At 39.4% G+C, this 20,370-nt stretch overlaps 1 protein-coding gene across 2 annotated transcripts in view; it reads left to right on the top strand.

The window, feature by feature from the left end:
* Positions 1–20,370, top strand: part of ARHGAP24 (Rho GTPase activating protein 24) — a 171,916-nt gene that overhangs the window by 5,801 nt on the left and 145,745 nt on the right. The window contains exon 1 of one of the 2 annotated variants that reach the window (XM_057425298.1): positions 10,977–11,129. The exons of the other annotated variant lie outside the window; for it this stretch is intronic. Coding sequence (XP_057281281.1) covers positions 11,091–11,129 — 39 coding nt within the window. The 5' untranslated portion in view covers positions 10,977–11,090. Of the gene's footprint in view, positions 1–10,976; positions 11,130–20,370 lie in introns of those variants that run through there. 2 annotated transcript variants of the gene reach the window in all.

Raw genomic sequence — 20,370 nt, 5'->3', positions numbered from 1 at the left:
AATTTTGTACTAAAAGGATTACTGTGGTAATGCTAAGTTTAATTGAAAATAGGGTGTTTCTTACAGCATTATTCTGTTGCTTGCAAAAGGTTTCTCAAATTCACAGGACTGAATTTCTGTCCTCAGCCTGAGATGAATAGCCACAAGATCAGTTACTGAGGTACTCAAGTTGGAGGCTTGAATTCCAACTTTAATCCCCTTTTTTTTTTGCATCTTTCAGACCAAAAATATGGCCTTGAATTTTCAGTGACTATTCTTTTGAAAAACTTAGGAGGCCTTGGGCTTAGCCCAGTAGAAGTCTTGAAAATTGTCACAGGAAGAAAAAAGGTTTCTCCTCCAGCATTAACTGCATGTTAATTACAGGAATGTCACCAAACACTGTGCAAGGTTATGGATTCTGTGCTAAAATCAGGCAATTCCCAGTGCTTTGCCCCAGATTATGCAGTTGGAAATTCAGTTTCCCCAAGAAGATGGTTTTTAAGTTTCAGTTCAATGCAAGGAGCAGTGTAGCAGTTGTGTCATTGTCTGTGACTGTACTGGTACCATCTACAAACTACTATCCTGCTTTTGTACTAATTAGTTTAGAATCTGTGCATACTTCATTCCTGAGGGCTTGTAGCTTTTACTTCTCTCTGAACTTCAGTGAATTTTCAAAACAGCTCTCAGGTGCAGTCTTTGTCCTTGCATTGCTGCTGTTCTCCCTGTTCTGATTGAGATCTGACCCCAGCTTCCACTGGGTTTTCTTTTGCTTCCAAACACATTGGCTGGCAAAATAACTTGCTCCCCTACCTCTCCCAGTATCTATACCATTCAGAAATGGCCAGATGTAAGGCTGTTGCTCTCTGACATGGTTCAGTGTGCCCAATCCCATTTCATGGCTTGAAAAATAGCAGATTAAATGGTTACCTCCTATTCCCCATGCCCTCAGCAGTTCCACTGGCTGCCTGAGTAGATCTTCAGTTTAAACTAAAACTAAAAGTTTGCATGTATTTTCCACAGCCTCTTCAATGCATTTTGACATCCACCTGCCCCAAAATATAAAACAGTGGGCCTAGATGCTGTGTAAATCTGAGAATGTGTCCATCTTATCTTAGGCTTCAGAAAACTAGTCCAGTGACTGAAGTTCAAAATTGCTTGAGTTGAGACAGTTTTGTAGGTGGGAAATATGAACCTTTCAAGGTATTTGGACTTGCATAGTCCACTGGGACTTTCTATTGTTATAACCATACTAGGAAAGTCAAGATGGTAAAGAAAAGATGATACCACCTGATTCTGCCTGCTTATGTGGCAGGCAGTACAGCCCTAGGACCTCTTGCAAAGCCATTTGGGAAAAACAAATGCATCTTTCCGTACTTCTCTATCTTTCATTAATCCAAAATTGGAAATAAGTTCTAGTAAATATTTTTATAATAGAACAAAGCAAAAATACCTCATGGCATTGATCGAAAATGCTAGCACCACTGACCATGTGTGCATTCAGAGCTAAAGCTCTCAAGTGTGCTACTGTGAGTTGTATAAACTGTGTGTATAATTAGACTCAGACAACAGCTGCTGTTTGATGGGAAAAGATAGTTGTCCTAGTGAGATGTAAGCTAGCCAACAGCTTAATTTCAGTTCCTGGTGGCCAGTGCATCTGCTTAGTCCAAATGTTCAGAGAACTGCCCCCACCTTTTGCTTTGTGGGACTAGGAAACCAGCTTGTTTGTAATAGCTCACTAACTCTGAAGTAAAGTTAAACCCTTAGTATGCTTCACTGCATTTCATGGATGAGCAATACTCCCAGATGTTAAGAAGCCACTGCATGATACAAAACTGCTTTTCCATCGTGGTGGGGCTGCCAAGGCTGTATGTAACTGTCTTGAGTCTTGCATTTCTTTTGTATGCTTGCACCATCTTTCCTTCCCTTCTTCCTTCTCCATTTCTGGATCATGCCAGTTGACAGGATTTGGGGCATAGAGGAGAGAGGAGATACTCCCTGCTTTTCTCTGTTGCCTGCCAGACAAAAAGTTAGTTTCTGGTGAATGCTAGTGAATGTATATTTAACAGGCTAGTGAAGTTGTGTAGAGGAGTAAGGAGAGTGTCAGGCTGCTGTTGGTTACATTGTGGTGGTTATCATTGCTTGTTTCATTGTTACTACCTTCTTGTCTGAAAGCTGCTAAACTATAAATTCTTAGTCATGTGGGTGGTTTTGTATTATCAACTCTAGTGCAGTGCAGTGCCTTGTGTTATATTCAGTCAGGCAGCAGTGGTCCGCTCTACATGTTTCTGTCTAGCTTTCCTTGCTTAATAGCTGTTGTACCAGTAGCGTAAAGCAACTAATGTGAATTCTGCTATGCAGCTCTTGTGAGGGTATGAGGTGAAATTCCGTGGAAATCAATCTCTAAATTCATCTTTAAGTAAACTGAATGCTTTCATTTTCAAGCATATGTGGAGCCTTAACCATTTTAAGGGTAAATGTTGTAGTTTATACCCAACTGGTAACTAAGTATCACGCAGCCGCTCACTCACCACCACCAGCACTCCCCACAGTGGGATGGGAAGGAGAACTGGAAAGTGAGTAAAAACCATGGCTTGAGATAAGAACAGTTTAATAATTGACATAAAGTACAACATAATATTGATATTAAAAATGGAAATAATAAAAGCAGAGAGATGAAACTAAAAACCCACCAACAAACAGTAGTGATGCACAATACAGTTGCTCACCCCCCCGTGGCTGATACCCAGGCTGACCCAAGCAGCGACCTGGCCTTCTGGGTAACTCCCCCCAGTTTATACACTGGGCATGACATGCTGTGGTATGGAATACCGCTTTGGGTAGTTTGGGTCAAGTGTCCTGCCATTGCTTCCTCCCAGCTTCTTGTGCCCCTCCTCACTGGCAGAGCTTGAGAGACTGAAAAGTCCTTGAGCGCTACCAAGCAACAACTAAAACATCAGTGTGTTATCAGCTTTGTTCTCAGACTGAAGCCAAAACACAGCTACTAGGAAGAAAATTTATTCTATCCTAACTGAAACCAGGACATTAAAGTTTTTCTTTTGCACTCCAATAATTTGCGTAGCAGAAGCTATGTGACAAGTTTGTCTTGTCTAAGGGCTAACAATTGAGATAATAGACATGGCTGTTGTAGTTTGGAACCTAACTGATCAAATTCAGTGACGTTTGATCAATTCATAAGCTGGCACTCCTGCGGGTACCACTATCTTAGTGTATGCTATGAAAAGAATGTTTGAAATGTTGAAAAGTTCAATTGGTGCTGTGTTGTCTTGTGTAGGCCATAGTTAACATCCCTATTTAAAGGAATCCTAGGTGTGCTTGATTATTTTCTTGCATATTGCTGAAGGACTTATTTAATGTTGCAGCTGTAGTAACTGAGGACTGAATCTAGCAACAATTTTTTTAGCAGCATTTGTCCAAGTCCACTGTTTTCAGCTTCATTCAGCGGGACTGCATAAATGCTCTTCTCTGTGAGCTCAGGTTCATCACATTAAATCCTGTGCAAGTTCAAATGCATCAAAATGTTGACAACAAGCTATGTAACATAGACACTGTGGGCGAAAAAAGCCTCTTGCTTGATGTCTTGGTTATTAGAGCTTTTGGGTTGACGCGTCTCCCTGATCAAGCTGAGCCAGACATTTCAGATCCCTTCATACAGAACAAGTTTATGAGAATGGCCATCACAGGTTGTATTTGTGCTGGCAGCCTCAGAACAGAGGCCAAGGGTTGAATGGTAGCAGAAGCAGCTAAATTAACTTCTAATACTGGAGGGACATCCTTTTCAGCAGACTTGCAGCACAAACGTTGAGTTAACAAAAGCTTTCTCTGTTACTGCTTTGGCTGCAGAATAAACCCCATTAAAAGCATATGCAGCTGCACACAAAGAGCTCCTGCTCTGGGTGAGTAATCGCAGCATCTCCAAGAAAAAGCAAATGCTTTTAACTCTTGAATAATGACAAGGAGCAATTGAAGAGTTCCACAGACACAGAGATGTGTTTTGGAAACCTGTTGACATGAAATTAGTGTAATGATTTGGTAATGCAGGTGATAGAAAACAGACATGAGGCTGTGGTTTAAGTAATGAGCTGATACTTTAGTAAGCTCCTGTATGTGGATTTGCCAGAATACAGTGGGGATCTCACAAGAATCTTCTTGTATGATGGCCTTGCAGTATAGGTTTTCTTCACCTAATCCATAGGTGTCAGCTCTGTTTTAGGACTCCTTACCTGCTCCTTTTCCCTTTGTGTTTTCGTTATGTCTGTTGCTTCAAACTTAAGTTTTCATTTCTTCCCATAAGCAAAGGAAAAATGGGAGGTCTCCTTTACTTTGGAGGGATGACTGTTTCAACCTTGAAATAGTGGTGGATGTGTGAAGGATGGGGAGCAATGAAAAGCCTGCATGCCATGGTCCTGTATCTATTAGTAAATAGTGTGTTTCTATGCTTATGCTGAGAAGAGCATAGAGGCCACCCACCAGGCTGCCCATTTGGTCTTTGGTGGGGATCAGCTCCTTTTTTTGCTTTTTAATCATATCTTTAGTACCTTAAAAATACATTCTAAAAAGCACAAATACTCTAGCAAGATGCAAAAAGAAAAAGTAAAGGAACAGCTTGAAAAAGACATGGAAGTATTTAGATGTCTTGGAGTGAGAATGAGACACATTTGCAATTTTCGCTTGTTCCTTCTTTGCTTTTTCCTCACTTGGAAGCAAAAAATGATATTCCATACCTGAAGAAGAGGTTTAGTATTTGTGGGGAGAAAGGATATTGTTAAAAACTTCTGTCTGTAATTCTTATGAAAGTTACTATTTGCCACATACTGCCTATTGTTAAGGTGCCAGATTTCCTCCCTGGGCTGAAAAGTGATACCTATCCCATTGTGTACCAGCAATTACTGAAACTCTTTAGCTTTTGCAAGCTGAAAGTATATTTAGCAAATTACTTATGTGCTGTGTTTCTTCTGATACTTTTTCTGCAAACAAAGTTGCTGCTCAGTACATTTTATATTAGAGTACATATTATAAATTATATATAAATAATACTTGTGTAATGATGTATTTAATTGTATATTTTTATATGTTTATAGATATAATTATATATAAATATCTAATATATATGATAAAATATATTATAAACCCTTTTATTTCTAATATGTAATTACTAACCATAAAGTGATTTATGGTTAAATAAAGCTGACAACGAGTCTCAGCTTTTCTTGCTATCTTTTGTTGAATGCAGTATTACCTTTTCATCTTCATACTTTTAAATTCAGTGTAATGATCTAGTTTCCCATGAGTGAAACAGACTTTGTGCTATATAAACATTGTGTTACAGAAATAATTCCTTTCAACAGGGAAAAGATTGCCTAGAGGAACTTATTGAGAAAACACCTCATGAGAAATGCTATAATGATTTGTATTAGTTACAACTCCTGTTAGCGCTTCCCAGAAAAGGAAAAAGACAGACTGAGACGAATCTGTTTGCACAGTTCCTTACATAAATGTTTAAGAGCAGAGAGGATGGCCAGGGATAGAGCTGGGATGAGATGTACAGTAGTGCTGGGAAAGAAAACGAGATGTAGCACTGTGAAGTTTACTGTGCTGTAACCTTCTTTGTGCTTCTTGAGAATGCCAGATCAGTCTCATGAACATCAAAACTACTTTGTTCCCTTTAAATGAAGGTGTGAAGTTCCATACAGTATTAAAACTCTTCTGTCCCCAAGTATCTTGCTATGATGGGTGTGAGGCTCAGCAAGACGTGCATAACAATGGACTCCTGGAGGTATGTTGTTTAGTATGAGAATTCACAGATTTGTCTGGAAGTCTAATATTAGACTTCATTCATAGTCCAGGCTGTAAAACATATATGTTGCATTTAACTAACTTCAAATCAACAGAAGATCTTTTTCCTTTTGTTTCCTTGGTTTGAGTGTTATTCCAGGTGTGTTTCTTCATTTTCTTTCTGTATTTATATAATGTCATTGATTTAGCCAACACGATCTGGGAAAAATAAGTACGATTCACAGCTGAAAAATAAAGCTTACAGAGCCTCTGTGTCTTTTTGATATACTGAAGTATTTGGCTTTCAATTTTCTGGCTAATTGCTTCATTTTTGAATAGGTTAACCTGAGCTGAAGTAGAGGGTACAGAGTAAAATGAATCTTCAGTATTTTATAATGTGACGGTAAGAAGAAATGCATAAAATAAATTTCTACCCTCTAGCTTTTACCAAGGTGAATAGGTGAATTGCCATTGGTGAATACCAGTCTAGCATTTTATGAGTAACCAAGCTGTTCTCAGCAGTTGCAGACAAGGATTCACATCTTATGTCAAAGAGGAAATGGTAAGCTTTTTTTTTTTTCTTAAAATAGTCTCCAACTTCTAACAAAGTACTTTTGCCAATATAATTAGTAAGTCTAGCAAACATCAGTGCTATCCCTGGTTCTTGTCAGCTGTGGAGCAGTCTTCACTGGAAAGAGCACTGGAAAGAGAAGGCCTGGTCGTTTTCCCTTCTGCTCTGTAAGCAGGAGCTTTACATTTTCCAAGGCATTTGTGACTTTGGAGCGTGAAAGCTCAGCCTTCACTCATGTGTGAAACTAGGATTTTAAGACCAATGCAGTATGACTGTTGGTATTAGGTAATGTTTCCCACTAGACCTGTGGATGTGTTTGTGATTGCAAGAAACAGGTTATATTCACTTTTATAACCAAACAAGGGCATTTGTTTTAACCTCTGTAGTGTAATAGCTGGTCTAGCAAACAGGGTGATTATTTCAGTGTCCCTTTGCTACACTGGAAAGAAGTATCCAATTAACTGAGTGAAGAAAACATACCTACTGCTCTGAATGCACAAAAGGCTGATTAAATGTCTAAATGTGAGAGTATTTAACATTGTGAGTAAAGTTAATTAAGTTACTAAGACGCCATGAAAAAACACAAAGTAAAATCAGCATACCCACTTTTGGCTTGCATTCCAACACAGCTGTATTCTTGCACTTTTTTGATATGATGACTCACATATAAGCACAGTAGTATTTCTAATTAAATGTTTAATTAGAAGGAAGGTCTGCTAGGTTAAAATGCTACTTTTCTTGGTACCTCAGAAGATGACAGCACTGGGACTTCCATGGTTATTTATGGCCTGTCGAAAATCCTGATGTTCAGACACTGATGATACTGTTCATAATAGCTTATATGTGAGCTGTTCTTCGAATTATTGGAGAAATTTTATCCTAACAAAATGGAGTGTTGTGTGTGGAGCTGTACTACAACTGTGTCTCTCAATGTCTTTTCCATTGCTGGGGGTCCTGCTCAGTTTGCTGTCCCATTATCTTTCTGGGTAACACGGGGTCTCTGTTACAAAACCAGCAGTACTGCTGTTTAAATGCACCAGATTTCAGAAGTTGAAAGGGTTTAAATAGTCAAATAATGCATATTCATTGTATTTGCAACAAAATTATTTTCTCTGAATGTTCCAATATTTCTCAAATACTTTCCTTCCTGAATATGTTTAAGTATCAGACATTTAGTGCAGCTCTCAAAAGCAGTGCATGGTAATTCAGTTGTTCTCTGTAATGGCAGACACGTGACTTGCATCCAGTGCAGTGATCAACAGTTGTATGTCTCCAGTATGCTACAGGACCTTAGAAATGCAGGATGCTTTCCAGACATTTTTTACTTCAAAAAACTTGAGTTCATATGGGTACCTAAGCAGATATTCCTTCATAAGCTTTCAGGTTACCCTGTTACCCAAAATAAAGTGTTTCCATTGAAGAAAAGAGCAAGCTTGCATATTTGACTTCAGTGGAGCCTGCCAGAAAGTGTCCTTTCTTTAGTTTGGTTTTAATTTATATTGTTTTCTCCACTGTAAATATCCACAGTGTTCTGCTCCTCTTCCTTGCTGTCCCATTGTGCTTTGGAGGAGAGGCAGAGTTGGGGAAGTAGGAGGAGAAAGGCAGGGGTGAAAGGCCCTTAAGTACTAATTACACTTGGTTTCCTCTAGCAGCATCCACGTATCAGGACTGAGACCATCTGCAGGGCATGGATGATGGATTTCCATCACCCCTGTCCTGCCATCTCTTTGCTGCTGGAATGGGTGTACTGGTGGAAAGACAACATGAGATGGACACTGCCCAATAGTGGGATCCCAGTGAGAAAGTGCTTTGCGGATCTAGTTCAAATGTGAACTGGTCCAGCTGACTAGGTGGAGAGTGTGAATTTGATCTGGCGGCTTCAAGAGGGTGCAAGCAGGGGGAAATTCAGAGAGGGGTTAAATATATGCATGCAGAGCTGTATGGGGCTTGCACATGGTGCTGTGGGAGTTTGGATGCGAATGTAAGCATTTGACCTTGGGATGGGGAATGAAGTGTCAGCAGGGCCTGCATGAGAAAATTTAGCCGTGTTGTGTAGGCTCAAAGAATGTAATCTGAGATTGAGGGAAGAGCACATTAAATGAGTGGCTAGAGAACAGGACCAGGATTTCACTGCAGGTGTGGGGAGGAAGAGCAGGACTTCCAGAGCTGGTAAGACTTTCATTAATCTGTTAACCACCATTCTTTGCATTCTCAGTTTTCTTCAGAGGATAAGTATTTGCCTGTGTTATGCTGCTTGGCTCAACTTGTGAGACACAGTGTGCATCTGCAAATGGCATTAGCTTCACTATTTGGCTTTTAGTGCTTTCTCATAAAAGACTTCAGCCACTATTGTTTTTAAAACCTTAGGCAGCTCACAGTAGAGCTCATGAAGGTATGCTGTGTGGATGATACAGGGACAAAGGGGCTTTTTTACAGAATGCCCTCTTAAGTTTCAGTGTGCAGACTCTTTTAAATTAACATTTGGCAATAGAATAATAATGTTAAACAAGCCAGACGGTAAAATGCCAAGGCATTTCTGAGATGCTAGAACAATACATAGGCTTCTCTCAAATTGGTGGTAATGTCAGCAATGGGACAAATGGCTGCTGAAGAATGAAACCAGCTAAAGGCATTCCCCCCCACCTTCCTTATGCTGTGAACTGTGTCCAGCAGGTCCCCAGTGTGTTGTAAACTTTCAGGAACAGCATAAAAGCTTTTTATGTAGGGTGGCTGTGAATAATAGATATTTTCCAGAAAAGAATTCCTGCACATTGTGGAGTCTATTAATGCGTGTGTAATCAGTGAGAAGGTTGAATGACAGATTTTTCTATTAGCTGCTCGCACAGCCAGCCAACAGTTTGGCTGCTGTGTGCCCAGCAGGAGTGAGGTGGTAGCAGGAAGGGTTGCTGAGCTCAGACTCGCTGTGGGTCAGGCTGGATTTGAGGGAGTGGTGGAGTTTTGCTGGGGAAGAGGCAAGAAGCTGTGCTTCTCTAAGAAAAGAACTAACAGAAGACTGTCTGAAAGGAAAATGCTAAAGATAGTATTTGAATGGTAGAGTGTTGGAGATGAGTCTTTTGACTTCCTCTCTGAAGTGTAAGTGATCCTGCTTTGAAGCTCCAAGCTCATGTTACTTTCAAATAAATCCAGTGTCCTTCTTTGAGCTCTTTCTAAGAAAACCAGAATTTCTTGGACAAGGTAGGAATAGAAAATGTTTTAGGTTTTGTATCCAGCTTGTCTAACAAAGCATTTAAGTACTCTGAAAAGCATTGTCTGCACACAATACAAAGAAAATGCAGGTGCTGACAAAGGTGCTGAACCTGAAGTCCAGCATGTGAAAGCAGCCTCTATGTTTGCTATTAAAGTGACATGGTAGCTGTGTGTTTCTGAGTGGAGGTGTCACTTGGGGGCTTATGAATATGGTAGCAGTTCAGGAGTTAAATTTACTTCCACCCCACCCCCCGATACATAACATATTCTATCACTTTAATGACTCTTGGTTCAGTTTAATTGACTTAAACTTTGTTGCACAAATTTTCCAAAGGTATATAAATATTTTTATATTTATTTCATATCTGCTAAAACTGTTGTTTTTTTTTTTTTCTTTGGGGTGGTGACATTTTTTCTTTTGCTGTCTTTTTTTGTTTAAGGCTTATTTAGGTTGTAACAGTGAAAGCAGTGTTAGTGGGCATGCTCTAAATCCTGCAGTAAGAGCAGATCCTGGCTTTCTACTGTATTTATATATATATTAAAAAAAAAACATCCAAACCACCAAACAAAAAACAAACCAACAAAACCCCCCACAAAACAAACAAAACAACCATGCAAGCCAATAAACCCACTAAGGTTAGTAATAGATTAATAAACAATAACTGCTCTATAGACTCCTGACTGGCCTAAATGATTCAGAATAGACCTTGATGTTACCTGCCAGGAATGTCACACATGGGACTCCAAAATTTAGAAGGTGGCACTGAAATGGGTGCCTGGGCAAGTTTTCATTGGCATGAAAATGGAATAGGATCTTAAAAGAATCTTCCTTTATTTTTTCTTCTTCTTTTATTATTATGCTAGGCAATAGCAGTTACAGCTGGAGGGATGAAAAAACAGATTGTGTAATGGTTGAGAGATGTTCCTGAGAGCAGTGTATGGCAGGCAGAGAGTCAATTATAGCTGGTTTTCTCTGGATTTCTGCAAATGCTTGTTTGAAAAACACAGTCATAGGAAGGCATGATTTTTGTCTAAATGATGTGGAGACACAAGTAAGAATAAGGAGAACATCAAAACACATCATTACAGCTTTTTCTGCATATCAGAAAAGGGGCAGGGAGACAATTTGCTGGCATCTCAGAGAAGCAGCTTTGGGTGCAGGAGACATGACTGGGAATCTGCAATGTCAGGTGTGAGTTTATTGGCTTGCCAGGGATAATTATTTAGACAGTTAACTTTCTTCATCTGTGTGCTAGCAAGCTCCTTGTCCTGCATTGGATGAGAAATGCAGCACAGCCATTGTGCAATTTCTCTTAATGATTGGGTTATCAGACAACATCTGTGTCTCCTAGGGCTGCTTAAGAGCATACTGTGGGCTATCCTTTGCTTAACTGCTGGTGGTACAGGTTTTACACGGGCTTTGATGTGTTCAAAAAGTCTGTAGTGACCAGTGTTCAGGCCTGGTCATTTCTCCCTTCAAAGAGAGAAACAGATTTGTTGTTACTCGTGTGTATATACCTCTTTCTGAATTAGCTTGGTAATGAAGGAGGAATACCCACTGAAAAAATGTATGCTTCAGGTGAGTGTGAAGAGAGTTGTGCTCCGTGTATGCCTGTGTTTCTCCTGAGTGGCGGAAACTTTAATGCCTTTGTCGCTTACCTCTGGTGACAAGTCCCATTTTGCATCAGAAACTCTGATGCAAAGAATGCTTAGGATGCTGTTGTATTTTGACACAATAGTAGTGTTTGACACCTTAGTATTATTCCAGGTAACACCGTCCTTTCATATTCTTTCCCCTTTGCATTGGTGGAGTGGAAGGATGAAATGTCAAAAAGACCTTGGGGGTGGGAGGGTGTTGGGAATGTTTGGAAATAACAAAGCTGAGGTTGGGGTCTTGGGGGAAGAGAAGGTTGTAGAGCTGTAAATTATAATCTGCCATACCTAGTGTGGCAGGTACCCAAATGAACAGAGAGAGTTTCTGAACTGTGATTTCAGAGAGTGTTACCTGTTCAGTGGCTTGTGAAATATATGAAGGCTTGTGCAGTCTTCTGTGGGCAGAAATTTAGTAGCCCAAAAGGAAAAGCCTAGGTTTATGGTTTTCATATATTTTCAATTATCCACTGTTAGTTTTAGTGTATGAATAATTTAATAAACACTTTTTAAGTTAAAAACATTGTGAAATGTGAGTGAAAGCATGTAGAGATAATATTTTAATAGGATTTGGAAAGAAAAAAACAATTGCATTTAATATTTTGAGAGTATACAGACCTTATTTTGTGGGGGGCTTTTAGCATATTGAAAAAGGATCGACTTGATGGTCATTAGTTTAATCTGTGGATTAAGTCTACAATAGGGTGCACATTTTTGTGTGTGTCAATTTTTTGCCTAAGATGAAGCCATTGACTCTTCCTGAAGTGGCATGCAAGGATAATCTTAATTAAGGTAAGACCTTTTCAAAACTGTCAGCTGCATATATGGGAAGAGAAAACCCCAGGTAAATTATGTAATCGGTGTTATAATACTTGAGTCATTGATTTTTAACCTGGGTTGAGATTGTCATGGCAGGAGTAATTGCAAATGCTAGGCTCTGTCATTAGCAAGATGGACAAATAAATATCCTCTTTTCCTGGAATTACATTTTTGTGTTGCTGTCTGCATCAGGCCTTCCTTTTAGTGGGAAACAGAGAAACATTCGTCCAGAAGAAGGACTGAAAAGTTTAATGCACTCAGCATTTGCATGCATGAGCAACCCAAGCAATCCTGTGAAAATGAGCAGAGGAATGAGATTTTCTGTTCACCTTGGTGAAACTACAAAGTTGTTTTCTAAAAGAAGAATGTTCTTTTAAACCCAGGGAGTATGTTTTGTAAGGGATAAAAAGGGTTGAGCTCCCTGTGGCTGCAGAGAATGGAGGCAGCCTGTCGTATAAAGACTTCATGAAAATGGCAACTATTCATTGAAGCCTGGCTCTTATTATTTAGGATCACAATGGTGGAAATGGCCTTTATAAACTTGCTTAAGAACACATGGATCCGAGTGTGTTTAGAGCTTGGATGCGCTTGGTTGAATTGCATAAATGCCTTGATGTTGCCCCTCAGTGTATTCTTAATGGGTTGAGGAAAGTGTGCCAAAGATAGGGAACACAAGTCGTGTGAGCTGGTGATTCAGGATAATACCCTTTTGTAATGCGTGGTGTCTGAAGGCTGTGGCATGGCTGCTGGTGTTGACAGTTCTGTGCCAGGCACCTGTGAGAAAAGTTGTAACTATTTTAAGGATTAATAAAATGCCTTTTGTATTTTCTCTAAATTATCAGCAAATTGAATGTAAGTGCAGCTGGCAGGAATCTGCATTTGAAATTTTGTAGTTCTTCTCTAGAAAATTTTTCTGTAAGATGGTCATTTCTTTGATCTGCATTGTGCGCTTCACTTAGCTGCAGGAGGGAGCCATAAGCTTTGTTTGGGGTAAACTGGAAACAAAACTTACTGTAATGCAGTAATTTTTAATTTCTCACAAGAGACAGTAGATGCCCTGTCTTGAAAAAATGAGTGAGGGCCCTGTACCCTCAACTATGAGGAAGTAAAAATGGCAGATCTTTTTATACCTTTCTACAAGTCTGTAAGTGTAATAGTAAAATACCATTACTGCAGAGTGTAATAGTAAAATACACTGGACCTTGCACACTGTATGGAGCTGGTGACAGAGGGAACTAGTCTCTATCAAGTGTTTACAAATGGGCAATTATCTTAAGTGTTCTCCTAAGAGATGACATCTGTAGGAATTGCATAGTAATACTGGGATTGATGCAGGCAGGCCTGGGTAGCTCCTTTCCACGTGCTCTGGTTTTGACTGATATTATCAGTGAGTGAGTGACTGACTAGTCCTAGCTTAGGCCATAAATGAAAAAGCATCTCTTCTCATGTGCATACTTTTATAGATATTAGCACTGTGATGTTAGGCGCTGGTTTGTGTTTATTTCCTATAGATATTCCCACGTAGGCAAGTACAGAGAATAATTAGCATTGCGCAAAGATGTCTTTCGTGTTATTCTGAAGTAAAAGGGACATGGCTGTGGAATGTTAAGATGCTTCATGTAGGAACCTCCCCACTTCCTGTTTTCTTGAGTATTCTATTGAAATATAAATCGTGTAAAGATACTTTGTATCTTAACCAAGTAATTTTCCTGCTTTTTCTGGTGATGAGTCTTATTACTTGTTAATTATTTAATGTAAATAGGAGGCATAAGAAGGACCACCATGCTCTTTTGCTCTAATTGCTACCATTGTAAAACAGACCACATGAATGTTTGTTTTATATGATCTTGTAGGATGTTAGTGTCTACTTCTTTTTAAGGAGCAATTTTAAAGTCAAACACTGTTAAGAGCCTAATATATAGTTTTTTTGTTTGGTTTGTTTGTTTGGTTTTTTTTCCTTGCTACTAGATTTTTGATAGATTTTTAAGATATCTACAAGGGATTTTTAAACAATACTGTGTTGCACTTAGCACTTTTCATCACAGGACTGTCAGCTCTTGTATAGGCAATCACTGCTACTATGTTTTTTTATCAGATTGTGAAACCAAGGGACAGTTTCTGTTTAAAGAGGGGAACAAATGAGATTAACATTCAAATTTATTAACTGTTAATTCCAAACTTAAAATTCTTCATAACCTTTATGGAAATGTGTGTCACTTAAAATGAAAGAGTGGAACAGAAATATTATTGTTTTATACTTGAGATTTCTCTGAAATACTGAAAAGTTTAATGACCTTGAAACATTTCTCTAAGGAATATATCATCCCCTTTTGAATTCTACAGAATCATTTCATCAAACCATAGAGTGCTAACTCCCGCACGAACTTTCCAGAAAGCGTCTCCCCTGTCCCATGTCATTAAAACACAGAAGGTGAATGAGCACGGGTGACAGCTCCCAACAGTTTTGGATCAAGAGAGTAACAGTCCCAATAAATTAGAGATCATTGTCACCATCTATCAACTGTAGTAAAAAATAGAGCTTGTTGGAGTAGAATGCATGTCCTTGATTGTGGTGATGAGGCTTATGGCAGAATGCTTATGATAACATAGCTACAATGAGAAGGAAGTCTTAAAAGTGAGGGAAGCATTATGCTGTGCAGCCAGCTGCCCTGTGTGGAGGCAGTGTGGGTGGTTTTTCGGGTCAGATAACTTTTGATGAAATAGCCTAAGATAAGACCATGCTTTTCAGCCATTACAATCTGAGGAGTGACTGCTAGTGTTGCCAGATAAATTTCAGCAGGTAACTGCTGTGTTTTGTGAGGCAATTTTGATATAGCTTCTATTTCTACTGCACACCAGGAGTCAAGATTTTCTCATTTCTAAAGATGTTTACTCTGACTTGTGAAAGAGCGACTCAGTAGCCTGGGCGTTTAGACTGGGAGTCAGACTGCCTTTTGCTAACTTAAAATTACTTACCTGAATGTGCAAATAAAACCCGAGATAAACTTGTGGAAGTGATGAATTCTCAGTGCTCAATTGGATACACTGACTCTATGAAAAATGAAGCTCCTTTCAGGGATGAGTTGAATGCACAAAACTGCAGTTTGCTGCTTTGTCATCTGATGCTGCTGCTGATAACACTGATGATACAGTGGATAATTAAAATAACACAAGAAAGCATTAATGAAGAAAAAATTAAAAATCAATATATTGGCTTAAAGAAAGCACATGACCATATGGCAATTATTCTATATTTTATCAAGGTTCTGTGAAACTGAACTATAAAATATTAAGTGTTTGCTGAGCTGCCTCACATGCTGGCTAGTGGACAGAAGAACTTGAGTTTTCAGCAATGGCTTGCATTTGGAGGAGAGCCTTTCAGATACTTAAATTTGCTTTTTATTTTTTTTCTTAATAAAATGCACATTTTTTGAAATGGTCAAAGTGTAGTAGTAATTTTAGCAATTGAGACCTAAGGACAGGCAGTGAATAGAATGTGGTCTCTTTTTTATTCCCCAGCTCCAGTAAGGGTAGCAAGCTTGGCTGTGTGCAACATTTCCTAGGGAATTCACTTGTCTTTGCTTCTGGTTATCAACTCCTTCAGCTGGTCATTAATCTCCAGGAAATGTTCTGGAACATGAGCTTTATTACTTAAACAGAGAGTTCATCTTGTGGTTAGCTTTTCGTGCTTAAGATGTTGCTATTGAATGCTGTGTTTCTTAGTAAAGCTTCTTTGAGGGTGATTATTGTGAGGTACACTCTGAACGTAAAGAGTTCACATCTTCTGTTGAATGCATAGCTACAATGCTGTAATAGTCGTTTATTTTCAATACATGTTGCTCTACATATATGTGATAATACCTGCTTCATGAGTTGTGAATATCTAGTGAGAAGTTTGATTATGGGTATGTCTGTTTAATTAGAAGGAATGAGACAAAGCCTGACCCATGTCCAATGTTTATTATTCATTGGCATGTTCCCGATGTTAAATGGCAAAGAGGAAATGAGTAGAAAATAACAGCTACTTCAATCAAAAATATTGTGTTACAGGTAGCACGAGGAAGGGAACTTTGCTTTCAAACACCAGAAATAATTTTTTGTCCTGCAATGGTTAGCAGCCCCCTTATACATTTTAAGGCTTTTAAGGTGTGATTAGAAGCTTGTCCAGGCAGTTTTGGTTTGCCATAGAGGAAGATAAAGTGGGTAGCTTTCACAAGGACTCTTTCCCCAAAGTGAAGATGACAAGCTGATAATAGCGGTCCTCTTTCTTGTAATCTTACGTAATCTCTTAATCTTGTCAGAAGGCAGCTCTTGTGCATTAGACTAATCATGGTGGCCTGAGGAAACCAGCATTACAGGGTTTTCCATCCTATCCTCAGTCTAAATGCTACTGTAAAAATTTCCAAACAATTAGGGATGATAAGCAGTTACATGGTAATAATTTTTGTCTACAGCTTGACCCTTACGTGCTGCTCTATGTACTGTAATGGACTTTTTGAAGATCTTTCTCTTTTCCTGGTTAAAGAGAAGTTCTGCACCATAGGAGGTCTGTGTGTGTGCCTATTTTTTGTTTCCCTCCCTTCCTTTTATTTACTTAGATGTGGTACAAGTGCCACATGGTTCCTGAAGTAACAAGTGAATAGCTCACAAGAGACCCTCGTTAGTCTTTAAATGAAAATAATTGAGTTCTTTTAGCCTATTAGTGCTTAAGAATAGCCTTCTCTAAGTCTATTACCTCTGGGATAAAAGCCTTGAATAAGCAGTGTGTACAACATGACTTGTTGCTAGGGAAAGAGGCTTTCTTCCTTCTCTGCCAAGTGGAGTGGCTTGTGTAGCGAATAAAAACTGAATGACCTCAAACTGCAGTCTGGAAATCCTCTTTACTCTTCAGTTGGCAGTCTGGAAATATTTCCGTTGAGTGACTCTGGCTTTCTGGAGCTGTTCTTACTCCCTTTCAGGAAGTCAGCAACGTGGGAAAAGAAGCCTCTCCAGCCTGTCAGGGTCAGATCTATGAGGGCAGCACTCACTGCCGGTGCTGGTCTCATCCAAGTAAATGCCCAGAGGCTGGCCGCACACGGCTCCATCAAAGCCTGTGAGGTGTGGGCAGAATAGGCTGTGAAATTGGCTGTGAATTTTCTCATTGTCATCACTGAAGCAAAGGGACAACTTCTTTGTAATGCTGAAGGGGAAGGCAAAATGTTGGTAGCAAAACATGTAATGGTTGACTGCAGGAAGTAACATAATTTGGAGCACCTTTGTGAGTGCTTGGGTGTAGCCTTATATTAGACTTCGCAGTTGCTGGAGTCCTGAGCTACAGCTGGGAAGTATGCCTGTGGTGATGGTCCTAGATTTGAAGACTAACCCAGCAGTCTTGGGTTGTGATGGATTTTTATCGTTTTTAATTGTTGGATGCTGGTTTTGGTGGAGTCACTGATACTAGCCTCCATCAAAAATGGTCAGAGGGATGGAACACCTCTCCTATGAGGAAAGGCTGAGAGAGATGGGATTGTTCAGCCTGGAGAAGACTCCAGGGAGACCTTATTGCAGCCTTTCAGTAGTTAAAAGGAGCCTATATGAAAGATGGGAAGAGACTTTTTAGCAGGGCCTGTTGCGATAGGACAAGGGGTAACGGTGTTAAACTGAAAGAGGGGAGATTCGGCCTGGATGTGAAGAAGAAATGTTTTACAGTGAGGGTGGTGCAATATTAGAAGAGATTTCCCAGAGAGGTTGGTGGATGCACCATCCCTGGGGACATCTAGGGCCAGGCTGGATGGAGTTCTGGGCAACCTGATCTAGTTGAAGATGCCCTTGCTCATTGCAGAGGGTTTGGACAAGATGAGCTTTGAGGGTCCCTTCCAACCCAAACTGTTCTATAGTTTTATGATTTTATGAGAATCATTCCAAGGTTGTTAAAATAGATCAGGCAGTGTAAAAGTGTGTTGAGAGGAGTCTTGCCAGAGTACAGGACATTTAAGTTTTTATTAGCAACAATGCACATAAAAATACTTTTTGCTCTTTAGCAGCTGATGCTTAAAACAACTGCACAGAACACAGTAGAGAAGAAGCTGAGACGGTACCATACTGATTAGCACAAGAAACTTCAATACAGCAGGTCTGCGGCAGTGTCTTTATTCAGCTTGGGTTAATCAAATGGATCCTTTCCCCCCTCTGCAAATGAGGGAAGTTCAGTTTTAGAACTCATACTTTTCCTTTAAGAATAGCAAGTTCCGGAGTTGATACCAAATTGGTAGCAAAAGGGTAATTAATAGTTTTTTAAATGTTTAAATGCCAAAAAAGGACTTGGTGCTTATTGCTCTGACATTCTCTGTCTTACTTTCAAATGTCTTTTTGCTGCAAGTCTTTGCACAGGACAACAGAGACCAGGACAGACTGCAATTTTCTTGATACTAGCATGATATATATAATAATGAGTGGCAGAAGCCCAAAATCCTGGCAGTGTCTAAAATCTGAGGCTGCATCCTACTCACCCTTTGGATAGATGCTGTAGCTGTCTCAGTTTAATAATAGACACAAGAATCCCACGAGGCTGATTGTGGCTGTCATTTATTTGTCTGGCATGAATATTTAAAAGGCCTCTTTGCAAGAGCTATCTTAAGTCTTGAATATATGGTGTGAAACATCCATGTATCAGTTAAAATGCTCTGAAACTCAGTGATGAGGACTGTGCACTAAATATCACACAGGAGCATTTGCAATCTTCAGTACTTGCATTGGTTTTCCTAGATGATAAAGCCATTTGTATTAGAAAATGTTTTTCTTTATCCTAAAGTCTTCTGATCAAACTTTTGTCTAGTCCTTGTATAAATGGGAACAGAGGCCTTGATCTTATGCTCAGGAGGGGGGTCATTAAAGGGCTGTACAAATCTGTGATTCAAAATAAAAATCTATCTCTTGGAGTGGAATAATATCTCATCTGTTGATCTCTACTTTAAGGGGGGGAGGGGGGTGCAGAGAAGACGGAGAAGTTGCCCTGGAGTGATCATTGATACAAACTCTTCTTAGGAGAAGGGAAGGAGGTAGTTTAGAGGTGGGGGGGTTTAATTCAGAATTGCGAAAAGTAGCCTTTTGTTCCCTAAGGCAAACACTGCTAAAAATAGTTGGATACTGTTGCTTCAAATGAACATGTTACTCTTTGTGTTTGCTTATCATCTTGCAATTCAAGGGAGCTCTCAGCCTGGAGAGCTTTTTTTGTTCTGTTTTGCTAAGTGTATTCCAGGGAGTCTCATTTCTTGATTGAGGCTCCAACAATGGATTGTAACAGTAGAAATGATGGTAACTTGCTTCATTCTGCATAGCTCCAAGCCTCTCTTTGGATGTCTCAGCTGACACAGGCAGAAAACGAGTTTGAACCCAAGTCTGTCTTTTAGATTTAGGCCATTAATCAGTGGCTCTTTCAGTTGGACTGTTTTTTGTTTTTTTTTTTTTTTGTAGTATACATAATGAAGTGTTTTTCAGGCTAAATAGCAAGCATTTGTGAAAGGGTCCTACCTAGATGGATGGCATTCTGAGGCCCTGGTGTCTGCCTCTGCAGTGGAAAAGTTTAACCCCTTTGTTGATCCTGGGAGTTACGTGCACCAGTCTCACCTGACCTGTCCACAGGATGGACCTCTTTTTTGCGTGCTTGTTGGAAAAAGTGGGAACTGTGTCTGGCTTTTGTGCGTCTGGGTGCATATATGAATAACTGAGTTTCTGAGTAAATTGGGAAATCATAACAGTGTAATCCCTTTTCCTTTAGACAGATGTTTCCCAGGACAGCTGTTCAGTTAAAAGCTTTGGAATGGCTGAAATCTTGCTTTTCCATAAAAGCAACATTTAATATCAACTCCTCATCCAACTCCAAAATGTGCCTTTGAGTCTAGATGTCTCTTCTTGGATTGCTATGGAGCCCGTGCAGGAGCAGTTCACCTACAACTCTCTGCTTCACTCGGGGTATCTGTCCAACTACATTTAATGAGTTAATCAGTTTGTGTTCAGTATTTCCTCGACAATTGTCTATTTAAAATGCAAAAAATACCAGAACTGGAATAGGAAACTAAAGAAGAGAGCTTTTTAATAATAAATGAGATATATAAGTCATAAATCAATATAAGGTGCTGTTTGTCAAAATCAATGCTAACATTTGTACAACACTATTTGATTCACGTAATGGTTAAAACGGCAGCCTTGACCAGGATGCTTTATTGGACAAGATAATTTATCTCGGCAAATGTGTTCACAGAAATATTTTAAAATGAAAACCATGATAAATCTGTCTAGAGCCTACACACAGCATGCCACCTGGTAAAGATTTTAATTAACTGTTCTTTATTTAACAGAAAAAGTTAAATTAG

Source organism: Pezoporus wallicus, unplaced genomic scaffold (assembly GCF_028554395.1).
Source record: "Pezoporus wallicus isolate ANWC-B61680 ecotype Strahan unplaced genomic scaffold, APGP_CSIRO_Pwel_v1 contig_7853, whole genome shotgun sequence".
In the NCBI taxonomy this organism is placed as follows: Eukaryota; Metazoa; Chordata; class Aves; order Psittaciformes; family Psittacidae; genus Pezoporus; species Pezoporus wallicus.
The sequence above is the reverse complement of the archived record's forward strand: the minus strand, read 5'-3'. Positions and strand labels throughout refer to the sequence as shown.